Source organism: Canis lupus, chromosome 16, assembly GCF_003254725.2.
Source record: "Canis lupus dingo isolate Sandy chromosome 16, ASM325472v2, whole genome shotgun sequence".
In the NCBI taxonomy this organism is placed as follows: domain Eukaryota; kingdom Metazoa; phylum Chordata; class Mammalia; order Carnivora; family Canidae; genus Canis; species Canis lupus.
Window position 1 is genome coordinate 17,528,992 of NC_064258.1, and position 12,660 is coordinate 17,541,651.

The window sequence follows — 12,660 nt, forward strand, 5'->3', positions numbered from 1 at the left end:
ATTACATTGTGTACATGAAGTACCTGTTGAATGAGTGTTCACATCCTCCCATGGGTATCAGTTATTCTAGCCTCATTTGTTGAAAAAGAGGGTTCCTTCTCTATTGAAGTACTTTGGCAACTTTGTCTAAAATCATTTGGCTGCATGTATACAGTACCACTTTTATTGCATGAGTGGAAAAATAGATCTTACATATTCTTTCTCTGAAGGCAACTCAAGATCTTGCAGTGTTTCTAAAGTATCATAATGAACATCCATGTTCATACTCTGGTGAATTATTTCTTAATTAAAAAATCTGTTACAAAAAAAAAATCTGTTACAGAGATATGGCAAATAATTGCATTACAGAGATATGACAAATAATTGCAATAACCCTAGACCGGATCCTGGACTGGAGAAATAAAAATGCTATAAAGACTATTAATTAGGTCAAGTGACAAAACCGGAATAAGGATAATAGATTGGACACAAGTTTTGTGTTCATTTAAGTTTACAAAGTTAATAGTTGTGCTGTGGTAACGTAAGAATGTCTCTATTTTTATTTTATTTAGTTTTTATTTTTAAGATTTTATTTATTTGTTCATGAGAGACACATAGAGGCAGAGACATAGGCAGAGGCAGAAGCAAATTTCTCACAGGGAGCTCGATGTGGGACTCGATCCCTGGACCCGGGATCACACCCTGAGCTGAAGGTAGATGTTCAATCGCTGCGCCACCCAGGTGTCCCTCTATTTTTATTTTATTTTACTTTATTTTTTATTTTTTTTTTATAAATTTATTTTTTATTGGTGTTCAATTTGCCAACATACAGAATAACACGCAGTGCTCATCCCGTCAAGTGTCCCCCTCAGTGCCCGTCACCCACTCACCCCCACCCCCTGCCTTCCTCCCCTTCCACCACCCCTAGTTCGTTTCCCAGAGTTAGGAGTCTTTATGTTCTGTCTCCCTTTCTGATATTTCCCACACATTTCTTCTCCCTTCCCTTATATTCCCTTTCACTATTATTTATATTCCCCAAATGAATGAGAACATACACTGTTTGTCCTTCTCCGATTGACTTACTTCACTCAGCATAATACCCTCCAGGTCCATCCACGTTGAAGCAAATGGTGGGTATTTGTCATTTCTAATGGCTGAGTAACATTCCATTGTATACATAGACCACATCTTCTTTATCCATCATCTTTCGATGGACACTGAGGCTCCTTCCACAGTTTGGCTATTGTGGACATTGCTGCTAGAAGCATCGGGGTGCAGGTGTCCCGGTGTTTCATTGCATCTGTATCTTTGGGGTAAATCCCCAACAGTGCAATTGCTGGGTCGTAGGGCAGGTCTATTTTTAACTCTTTGAGGAACCTCCACACAGTTTTCCAGAGTGGCTGCACCAGTTCACATTCCCACCAACAATGTAAGAGGGTTCCCTTTTCTCCGCATCCTCTCCAACATTTGTGGTTTCCTGCCTTGTTAATTTTCCCCATTCTCACTGGTGTGAGGTGGTATCTCATTGTGGTTTTGATTTGTATTTCCCTGATGGCAAGTGATGCAGAGCATTTTCTCATATGCATGTTGGCCGTGTCTATGTCTTCCTCTGTGAGATTTCTGTTCATGTCTTTTGCCCATTTCATGATTGGATTGTTTGTTTCTTTGCTGTTGAGTTTATTAAGTTCTTTATAGATCTTGGAAACTAGCCCTTTATCTGATACGTCATTTGCAAATATCTTCTCCCATTCTGTAGGTTGTCTTTGAGTTTTGTTGACTGTATCCTTTGCTGTGCAAAAGCTTCTTATCTTGATGAAGTCCCAATAGTTCATTTTTGCTTTTGTTTCTTTTGCCTTCGTGGATGTATCTTGCAAGAAGTTACTGTGGCTGAGTTCAAAAAGGGTGTTGCCTGTGTTCTCTTCTAGGATTTTGATGGACTTTTGTCTCACATTTAGATCTTTCATCCATTTTGAGTTTATCTTTGTGTATGGTGAAAGAGAGTGGTCTAGTTTCGTTCTTCTGCATGTGGATGTCCAATTTTCCCAGCACCATTTATTGAAGAGACTGTCTTTCTTCCAGTGGATAGTCTTTCCTCCTTTATCGAATATTAGTTGACCATAAAGTTGAGGGTCCACTTCTGGGTTCTGTATTCTGTTCCATTGATCTATGTGTCTGTTTTTGTGCCAGTACCACACTGTCTTGATGACCACAGCTTTGTAGTACAACCTGAAATCTGGCATTGTGATGCCCCCAGCTATGGTTTTCTTTTTTAAAATTCCCCTGGCTATTCGGGGTCTTTTCTGATTCCACACAAATCTTAAAATAATGTGTTCTAACTCTCTGAAGAAAGTCCATGGTATTTTGATAGGGATTGCATTAAACGTGTAAATTGCCCTGGGTAACATTGACATTTTCACAATATTAATTCTGCCAACCCATGAGCATGGAATATTTTTCCATCTCTTTGCATCTTCCTCAATTTCTTTCAGAAGTGTTCTATAGTTTTTAGGGTATAGATCCTTTACCTCTTTGGTTAGGTTTATTCCTAGGTATCTTATGCTTTTGGGTGCAATTGTAAATGGGATTGACTCCTTAATTTCTCTTTCTTCAGCCTCATTGTTAGTGTATAGAAATGCCACTGACTTCTGGGCATTGATTTTGTATCCTGCCACGCTACCGAATTGCTGTATGAGTTCTAGCAATCTTGGGGTGGAGACTTTTGGGTTTTCTATGTAGAGTATCATGTCATCGGCGAAGAGGGAGAGTTTGACTTCTTCTTTGCCAATTTGAATGCCTTTAATGTCTTTTTGTTGTCTGATTGCTGAGGCTAGGACTTCCAGTACTATGTTGAATAGCAGTGGTGAGAGTGGACATCCCTTTCTTGTTCCTGATCTTAGGGGAAAGGCTCCCAGTGCTTCCCCATTGAGAATGATGTTTGCTGTGGGTTTTTCGTAGATGGCTTTTAAGATGTTGAGGAATGTTCCCTCTATCCCTACACTCTGAAGAGTTTGATCAGGAATGGATGCTGTATTTTGTCAAATGCATTCTCTGCATCTAATGAGAGGATCATATGGTTCTTGGTTTTTCTCTTGCTGTTATGATGAATCACACTGATTGTTTTACGAGTGTTGAACCAGCCTTGTGTCCCGGGGATTAATCCTACTTGGTCATGGTGAATAATTTTCTTAATGTACTGTTGGATCCTATTGGCTAGTATCTTGTTGAGAATTTTTGCATCCATGTTCATCAGGGATATTGGTCTGTAATTCTCCTTTTTGGTGGGGTCTTTGTTGGTTTTGGAATTAAGGTGATGCTGGCCTCATATTTTTATTTTTATTTTTAAAGATTTTATTTACTTATTTGAGAGAAAGAGAGAAAAAAGCACAAGCAGAGGTGAGGGGCAGAGGGAAAGGGAGAAGCAGATTCCTTGCTGAGCCGGTAGCGTGATACGAGACTCCATCCCAGGACCCTAGGATTGTGACCTGAGCCAAAGGCAGACACTTAACCAACTGAGCCACCCAGTCTCCCTGAGAATGTCCCTATTTTTAATAGATACACACCGAAGTATTCAGGAATAAAGGACCATAATGCATATAACTTACTCTCAAACGATTAAAAAAGAGTGTGTGTGGTGTGTGTGTGTGTGTGTAGAAAAAGAGAGTACAAATGATGGAGCAGATGTGGTAAAGTGTTATTAGTAGCAGGTAAATCTGAATAAAGAGTGTGTACCACTTTTGCTACCTTGAAATTATTTATTTCCAAATGAAGTTTTTTCTTTTCAAATAAAAAGCAAAAAAAAAAAAAATCCATTATATCAACTTGTTTGTCTTTTCCAAAAAAGTAGGATCAAATATATTAAAATAACCATTAACAGTGATTTTTTTTAAAGCTAGTTTACTGTGCTTATCTTGTTTGAAATGTAAGTAGAAATTTACTTGAAAAATAAATGGTCATTCTAGATGAAGTTTGATTGATGTGATGATTTAAAATTATTAAGAGCCCTGTGCACAGATTCCTGTGTATACCTTAGTCAAGAAGATAGAATCATTGTTAAGTTCAGGCATCACTCCTGAGACTTAATGTCAACCTAGCTGTGTTTTACCAAGTACTGTATTTTGTATTTAATCTATTTTCTGCCACAACAAAATCAACAGAAGAAGCCTTATAATCTGCTAGATACAGATGACCTATTCTAGGGCAGAAATGGGGAAAGATTTAGAGTGAAATCACAATAGCCAGTAAGGTCTCATAAAGTGATACTTAGTTGACCTGGTGAATGAGAGCCATCCTCAGTCATTACTGTGGTCAGTGAAAGCCAGCTTGTCCACTTACAATGGTCGATGAGAACTATATTGTCCACCTGTCCTGGTCAATGAAAACCATCTTGTCTGTTTACTCTGGTCACTGAGAGCCATCCTGTCCATTTACCATGGTCAATGAGAGCCATGTTGTCCATTTACTATAGTCAGTGGGATCCACCCTGTCCACTTACCATGGTCAGTGAGGGTCATCCTGTCCATTTACTATAGTCAATGAGAGCTATCCTGTCCATTTACCATGGTCAATGAGAGCCATCTTGTCCACTTACCATGATCTGTGGGATTCATCTTGTCCATTGATCAACAAGAGCCACCCTGGGGGGACACGTGGGTGGCTCAGTGTTGAGTGTCTGCCTTTGTCTCAGGTCATGATCCTGGGGTCCTTGGGATCGAGTCCCACATCGGGGTCTCTGCATGGAGCCTGCTTCTCCCTCTGCCTGTGTCTCTGCCTCTCTCTCTCTGTGTCTCTCATGAATAAATAACTAAAATCTTAAAAAACAAAAAAACCAAGAGATATCCTGTCCACTTATGGTCAGCGAGAGCCATCCTGCCCACTTCCCATGGTCAGTGAGAGTCATCCTGTCCACAAGGGGGACCTATTGGTGTTTTGTCTTACCACTTGTCCCTTTGAGTGTCTTAACTGACTTAGTTTAGGGACTTGCTTTTCTTCATCTCTGGTCGTACGGTGAACTTTAAATATACATTGACACAGAGCGTTCTATGTAAGTAAATCTCAGTACAACCTGAGTTCAGACCACCCCTAATTCAGTCTTTTTAGTTCTGCTCCTTTGCTATGTGTCCTATTCCACATTCCTATCATTTGCTGAGTACTTTCTGTGCTTATAACATTATTTTCTGAATTTTCTGGCTTCTCCCGAATCTTCCTGATGGATAGGGCTATCCTGATCTTGTCGGCATTCACGCTGGTATTCTCTTCAGGTTTCCCTGTGTTGTGTGGTGTCTGAGTTCACTGACTTTGACCATAGTAACTGTGACAGAGTATAATAATGGTGTGGATGGAGCTCCAGCCCATTATGAAATGAGGATGAAATAATTCCAGATAACAAGCAGAGCTGTGGAAAAGGGGCTTGTTTGTCTTTTACCTGTCATTGGGTGTGACCTAGCCTTACGGATCCTCTTGAGATGGACGCCTGCTCCCAAAATGTCTCATCTCTCTTTCAGGGGCCTGTTGGGTGGGTGCACATATGTAGCTCCCGTTAGAGGTGGTGGGCGGGTGCTTGGGGGGAGTGCTGCTAGGTGCAGGGACCCTGCTCCTGGGGCCACATCACTGCCGGTTGAGTGCATCCACAGCTTGACCTTGCGGGGACCTTCCTGGGCACCTCAGGCAATAACAAAGATTCAGTCACAGAGCAGTTTCTTATGTAAGAAACAAACAGTTCCGTTTCAGAGAAAAATCTGAAATGAACAACTTTAAGATGCTTTCAAGAGATGTAAAATATTAACTTTTTAAAATGTAAATCTCCACAGTGATAGGAAGTTGCATTTTAAAATTTCATCTTTTACATCTTCTCGCTTTTTTGAGATCTCAGGCCCCTTTGAGAATCTCTAGATTCCAGAGGTTCGGACACCTTCTTCCAGCTTGTGAATGAACCTCCACCCAGTTACAGTTTCTGCTCCACAAGGTATTCTTGTTGGCCCCTGTGAGAACAGGTAGGTGTGCATGGAAGAGCGTAGGAGGCCCCTGATGCTTACAGCCGACTCCAGGCTGTCGAGGTTGGTTGTGCCAGGAAGGGAGGAGGAAAAGAAGGAATTCAAAGTAAGATGAGGCATTCTTTTGTAACCTCATCTTGTCTGGCTATTTGCCCCATTCTCTGTGCTTCAGCTTCTCTGTGTTTGTCTGCCCCCCAGCAGCTTGCCACCCGCCCACCCCTCAGCCAGCAGAGTTTGAGGGCAGATGTATCCAGTGGAAGAGCAGTAGGGTGAGGGAAGATGGGGCTCACTGAGTAGCACAGCAGGGTGGGACAAGGACAGAGTGGACACTGCATGCTTCTGTCCACACATCAGGGAAGGCCTGTCACTGGAGCACAGGGCCTCTGAGGCATGTGGTCAAAGCCAGTAAGTTTTCCTGAGCCTGAGACCCAAGAGAAGCTGCCTTAGGCCTTCACGGACTACCTTATGCGCCGTGTCCATGTGAGGCCCTGTCCCTGGCCCATTCTGAAGGTGGGGAACCTGACTGACAGTCGTCTGGGCGGACAGAAGTGGGAAGGCCCTACATGTCCTTCAGGTTCCCCCTAGAAGAACAGCCACTGATTTAGAGATTGGGTTGATATCAACTCATATCAACCTTCTTGGCCAATACTATTGGGTGTTTGGTTAAAAGCAGTTCCGTATCTTTGATAGTCATTCAAGGGCTGGATAAACTCACAGAGGGGCCACTGTGGCCTCTTGCCCACACCGAGGCGGGTCGGTGGGGTGCTCACAGACAGCCTGGGCGACCTCAGGAACCCTTGGGCCATCGCATGCCTCGTGGTTGCTTTGAGCTCTCTGCCGCAGAGCAGGCCTGTAGGAGTCGTAGCCTGGAAAGGTTTTAGAGGAGTTGTCTGTGGTGGGATTTAAAAATAAAAGTAACTGGAAAACAATAGCAAAAAACTAATCGCTAAAGGCACACTTAGAATTGTCACTTGTCGGGCATATGCTGTCCCTGCCCCTCCCCCAGTTCTTGCTTAATTCTTCCTTGATGTCAGCTGAGGGCTTTCCTTCCAGAAGGTGGCCAGCCGGACTGACCAGTGTTCAGAAAGCAGGACCATTGCCAGTTGAGGCTTGTTCTGGCGTCTGATGACCAAAATATTAAGAGTGCTTTCAAGTTGTGATTGTTTACGGCAAACAGATAAGTGGTTTGTGTCACCAGGTGACAACACCTCTCTGACAGGAGATAGGGTCAGAAGACCGTCATTCTGCTTTATTTGGGATTGCCCTGTCAGGGACTTGGTCCTGCGGACCTCACCTCTTGGGGTGTAGGACATGAGCGTCAGCACCTGGGTGACCCCAAGTCTGTGTATCCATAGCTGCGGCTGTGGTGGCTGCCCCTGGACTCTGACAGGAACCAGACAGTCTCCTGTTGTTCCTGACACAGTTTTCCCCAAGGAGATGGAGTGTGACAGTGATTCTTCATGACGTGGATCGTGGGGCAGGATGTTGCTCGAGACATCAGGGTTTGCAACTTGTGGGGAACAGACAGGTGCCTGAGTCTGTGTGTCTGTGGGGGGCGGTGGCAGTGGTGTCAGTGGACGAGTGCCCCTCACGATACGGAAGAGGCAGCAGGCTGGGCTCCCTGGGCGTGGAGCCCATGGTTTTCTGAGAGCAAACAAGTTTACGCACACTAATGTGCACGGGTGAAGGCTGGCTGTGTGCGCACAATTCTGGGGGGCAAGGAGCCCTTACTGGTGCTTCATGTGGTGTGTTTATTACTGGGTGTTCTTTGGGGAGGGCCCCCCAGCTCAGGGGTCTGCCGAGGGCAGCGTCATTTTCCTTTCAGTAGGAGGTTGGAAGGAGGGGGTGCAAGGGCCACACCCTGGTGTTGCTTAGGGCCTGGGCTCCTATTGGGCTGCTCTTGGGGAGGGCCGTGCACACCTTAGCTCAGAATCACCCCTCATTCCTGGCCGTAAAGGCCACGCTCAGGTTCTCTTTCTCTTCTTAAGATTTATTTACTTGACAGAGAAAAGAGAGAGAGAGCGAGCGCGGGGGCACGTGAACAGGGGGTGGGGCAGAGAGAGAGAGACTCTTGAGCTGACTCCACTGCGCAGTGCAGAGCCCGAAGCAGAGCTGGATCTCATGACCCTGAGACCCTGACCTGAGCTGAAATCAAGAGTTGGACCCTCACCCCCCTGAGCTGCCCAGGCGCCCATGGATCCTCTCTTAAAAGTAGGCGTACTTGAGGCTTTGAAGGTGTGAGAACATGTTGGTTCAGTTTTGTGGCTGCTCCTTGAGTTTCCCTGGCCTGTCCCCAGCTAAGGCGGCTGGCAGCCTTGGCCTGGTGACTGCCGGGCGTGTGCTGGTGGACGGGCAGGCCGCTGAGGGGTCATGATGGTGCCACCTCTGTGGCGCAGACCCCCAGGCAGGAGACGCAGCCCTGAGCCTCCGCAGGGTCTAGGGTGGCCCACTTGTGAGTCAGCAACACGGGGCAGTCTTGGTCCCCTCAGCACTGGCTCAGGAGCTCGGTGTTGTCCTGTCACCTGTGACTGGGTCAGCAGGGATGGGAGGGGAGGCTCCCCCTTCCTGTTCCATGACAGCTGGGGAGGCGAGCTCCCTGAGGAGGTCTGCCTGTCACCCCAGTGCTCAGGGCATGACCTTGGGGGGAGCCGGGCAGCTCTCCTGTGTTCAGTGGGCATGCAGGATCTTCAGCTAGGGCTTCCTGGCTCCAGGAAGGGTCGCTTCATTTTCCATGTATACAGCTTTCTCAAGTGATGTTTTTTGTTTAAAAAAAAAAAAAAAAGGTTGTCAGATATACTCACTTTTGCTTTCGTGTCCTAAACAATATCCTGTAGCCCAAGAGCACATGACGTTTATGTCCTGGAAATCTGATAGGGGATGTCACAAGCCCCCCTTTTCCTCCTGCCCAGGCTACTGTTTGGCCACTGAGCAGCCTGTGGGGGGAGGCCAGTGGGCAGCCCCCAAGGCACTTTTGTCCCCGGCTCTAAGCCAGTTCATATAGTAAATGAAAGCCCACCCTCCCCCCCAGTAATTATTAAGGCAAAATAACTAAAGAGACTGCTAATGTGGCCTTAGGTCATCATAGCAAGTCGGTGTGTTAGTCACAGTTTGGCCCAGTGCTGGTGACGCTCTTGTCCAGGGAGTGTGTGGAGAACCACCCTAGGCCACTGCTGGGTGATGGGTGCCAAGAGTACCTGCACCCTGCTTGCCTAGGCTTTGCTCTGACCGCCACCTTAGCATGGTTGCGGTGTGGAGGTGGGAGCAGTGGGGCGGGTGCCAGGCCAGAGTGGGGGTGATGTCATCAAAGGAAACCCTTCTGCTTGTGTCTTTTAGAATGTCGTTCTTTCAGGAGGTTCCACGATGTTCAGGGACTTTGGTCGGCGGCTGCAGAGAGATCTGAAGCGGGTGGTGGATGCCAGGCTGAGACTCAGTGAGGAGCTGAGCGGGGGCCGAATCAAGGTAGGAGGGGGACGGGGCCTGAGACCTGACTGGCCTCTCTCCCAGGGCCCTCCCTCCCTTTCTTCCTCTTAGGCCTGCTCACCCTCCCTCCTCCCTCCCTGCCTCCTTTTCTCCTGGGCCTGATCACCCTCCCTGCCTCCCAGACTCTTCCTCCTTCCCTCCCTCCCTCCCTCCCTCCCTCCCTCCCTCCCTCCCTCCCCCTCTCTCCCAGGCTCTTCTCCCTCCCTCCCTCCCTCTCTCTCCCTCTCTCCCAGGCTCTTCTCCCTCCCTCTCTCCCTCCTTCCTTCCCTCCTGGGCCTCCCCTCACCACCCCTCCTCCTCTCCCTCTCAGGCTTTCCTTCCTTCCCTCCCAGGCCCTCCCTGCCTCCCTTCTTCCTCCCAGGCTTTCCCTCCCTCCTTCCTTCCCCCCCAGGCCACTAGCTCTCTCTCTCACAGAGTACCAGCAGGGCCCCCTGTCTATGGCCTAAAGTAGGCACAGGTTCATCAGTCTTTCAGCGGCACTATGAATTACAGTCAGAGATTTGTTACCTGAACGGCTACCAGGAGTGTAGCCTACCAGGAGTGTAAGCGCTAAGGCTGGTGGACCTGCTGGGCTGGCTGCAGCCACCTCCTGGCCAAGCTGACCCCCGTGTGCCACTGTCTTGCCTGCAGAGTTTCTTTGTATTGCAGGGGATCAGGCCTGTTGTGTGATGAGGGGCATCTAGGGAGAGGGGATCAGTTTACAGGGAGGGTCTTTGATGTGCTTCAGAAATGTTCTCATTAAACAGAGATAACTGACAGTAGCAGGGCCATAGCATGTGTGTTCCTCTAAGATAATCACCCTTAGTGAGCTGGATTGGGCTTTGGTATGGAGTCAGGAGAGCAAATACACACTCTTGACAAAGGGGTATTTCTCACAATAGTTTTGGGACACTTGATGGTATTTGGGATTTGCTGTGATGCTAACATATCTTGTTTGTTTAGTAAAAAAAAAATCAGGTTAATGGCTTGGATTTTTTGCTGTTTAAAATGCCTTCAGCATGGTGAAAGATAAGCCCTCTTTGACTTTTGTGCTATGTTCTCTGCAGCACCTGGGCTGGGGGTTGGGGGCTGGGGGTTGGGCAGCTGTAGGGAGCTGGGGCCAGGGTTGGGGGTGGGCTGGGGGCCTGGGGGCTGGGCAGAGTCACAGCAGGAGCTGCTCAGAGCCTTCCTCAGAGGCCACATGTGGCTGAACATAAGGGATGAGCCTCGTGCCATGGGTTGGGCAGAGGCCTCACATTGGTCAGCACTTGAGCACAGCGTCCTCTTTCTGCTGAGAGGCTATTAGGGGACCTGTCATCTGCCTTGGCAGGTAACTGTTTGTTACTCTACTTTCTAGCCCAAGCCTGTGGAGGTTCAGGTGATAACACATCATATGCAGCGCTATGCAGTGTGGTTTGGAGGCTCAATGCTGGCCTCAACTGTAAGTCCTTTTCTAGATTATTCTGTATTTTCATTTCTGCGTTCTTTGTTGAGTTTGAATAAATATTGTCCTGTGAAGGTTAAATAAATAGCGTGTGTTCTAATTGTGCATGGCTCTCAACGTGGCACTTGTAGTTCTAAGAGACATAAAACATAGTGGTGATTCCCACTGCACAGCAGGATTCGTCCTTGCTAATTAGGGGTTACAGGTAATATGGATAAGTGAATTCCAGAAATAACCTCAGATGTCTTGCATTAATCATTAATTCCAGTGACTTTTTAAAGCAATTATTCCTTTTTCTCCTCAAATTTGTGAATAACTAGTAAATTGCTCATTAGGGTGAGCACGTGGTTGATCCCAAGTGGAAGTTGGATATATTTTAAAGAAATGAAATAAACTCCAGCACTGTAGCCCAGGCCCTCAGAGGGGCACAAGCCTTCCCGCAGTGCTCTGGCCATGGAGCAGGGGTGTCAGGTCAGGAGAGTCCCTCGCTTGTGGCATGGTTTATGAGTCTTTACCTGTTCCTGGAAGGCCTCTGTATTTGCTAATCACTGCGCCCTCCCCCCCCCCCCCCAGCCCGAGTTCTTTCAGGTGTGCCACACCAAGAAGGACTACGAGGAGTATGGCCCCAGCATCTGCCGTCACAATCCTGTCTTTGGAGTCATGTCTTAGCATTACCTCGACAGGGTCACCCGGTCCCGTCGTGCTGGTGAGCAGGTTCTGTCAGAGCCCGGACAAGACCGCAGCTCCTGTAAATAATGGCGTCTGGTGTCGATGTCGAGAAGCGTGCTTGCGTCGCCAAGTGCATGAGGCAGTTCAGTGCACGCCATCCGTGTGCCCGCTGTCCGACGGCTGTCCCCTCCTGCCACTCCTCTGCCCGCCCCCCTCCCCACCTCCCCGCCTCCCCGCCTCCCCGCCTCCCCAGCTTCTAGTTGGTGAATTGAATTCTGAAGGAATTCACCTTCAACTTTCAAAATTGTAAGGAAATAAAAAAACTCAGATGACGCAAAATAGCCCCCCCCCCCCCCCCAGGAGAGAATATGGGGCTGCAGACCCTCCCCCCCCGGCCTATTTTTGTAAATAAAATGTTATAAACTTGAAATACAAATTGATGTTTATATTTCCTATCATTTTGTATTTTCTGGTATTTGGTACAACTGGCTGATCCTAAGCACGAATAGATATTGGTGTCATGGAGTGCCGTAAAAAAAACGTTTTTAATTGTGAGGCATGTTCTGATATGTGTGTAGGCAAACAAAATAAAACAGCGAACTTTTTTTGCCACATGTTTGCTAGACACTGACTATACTTTATTGGAGTGACATGAAGTTTCAACACTAAACACTGTTGTATGAGAATCATTACAGATAATGTATCTTTTCATCTTCCTGTTTGAACTTTCTGGAACTGTTTTATAGAAGATGCCAGTTTGCTGTTGGTGACTGTTGGATGAAATGCTGCCTTGCACCATTGTAATAAAAGCGGTTAGACTCTTTATAAAGATTTCCTGTTGTGCCGTGCCCATCTTTTGGTTTTCCCTTTTGTGTCCTTACTTCTTTTAAAGAATGACCTCACCTCACAGGAGGATCTCGTGATAGGTACCAAGTTTGGGGAAGGAAGTTTCCCAAAGTGACAAGGACGGCCCATCCTCAGCCACCACCGTGTCCCCGGTAGCACTGCGGATGCCCACATGATGGGCGCCCCTGCGGATTTCCAGTGCCTCTTCCTGGGAATTCACAGTCATTGCTAAGCTGCTAGTAGCTGTTCCGACATTTGCCGAGTTGGTCGCTG

The 12,660-nt window shown here is 47.1% G+C and overlaps 1 protein-coding gene across 6 annotated transcripts in view; it reads left to right on the plus strand.

The window, feature by feature from the left end:
* The window catches only part of ACTR3B (actin related protein 3B), an 84,713-nt gene extending 72,341 nt beyond the window's left edge, over positions 1–12,372 (plus strand). For all 6 annotated transcript variants that reach the window (XM_025451995.3, XM_025452059.3, XM_025452050.3 and 3 more), the window contains 3 exons: positions 9,303–9,428; positions 10,786–10,869; positions 11,446–12,372. In XM_025451995.3, the coding sequence (XP_025307780.1) occupies positions 9,303–9,428; positions 10,786–10,869; positions 11,446–11,541 (306 nt within the window). In that variant the 3' untranslated portion in view covers positions 11,542–12,372. The remainder of the gene's footprint in view (positions 1–9,302; positions 9,429–10,785; positions 10,870–11,445) is intronic.
* Positions 12,373–12,660: the final 288 nt, after the last annotated feature.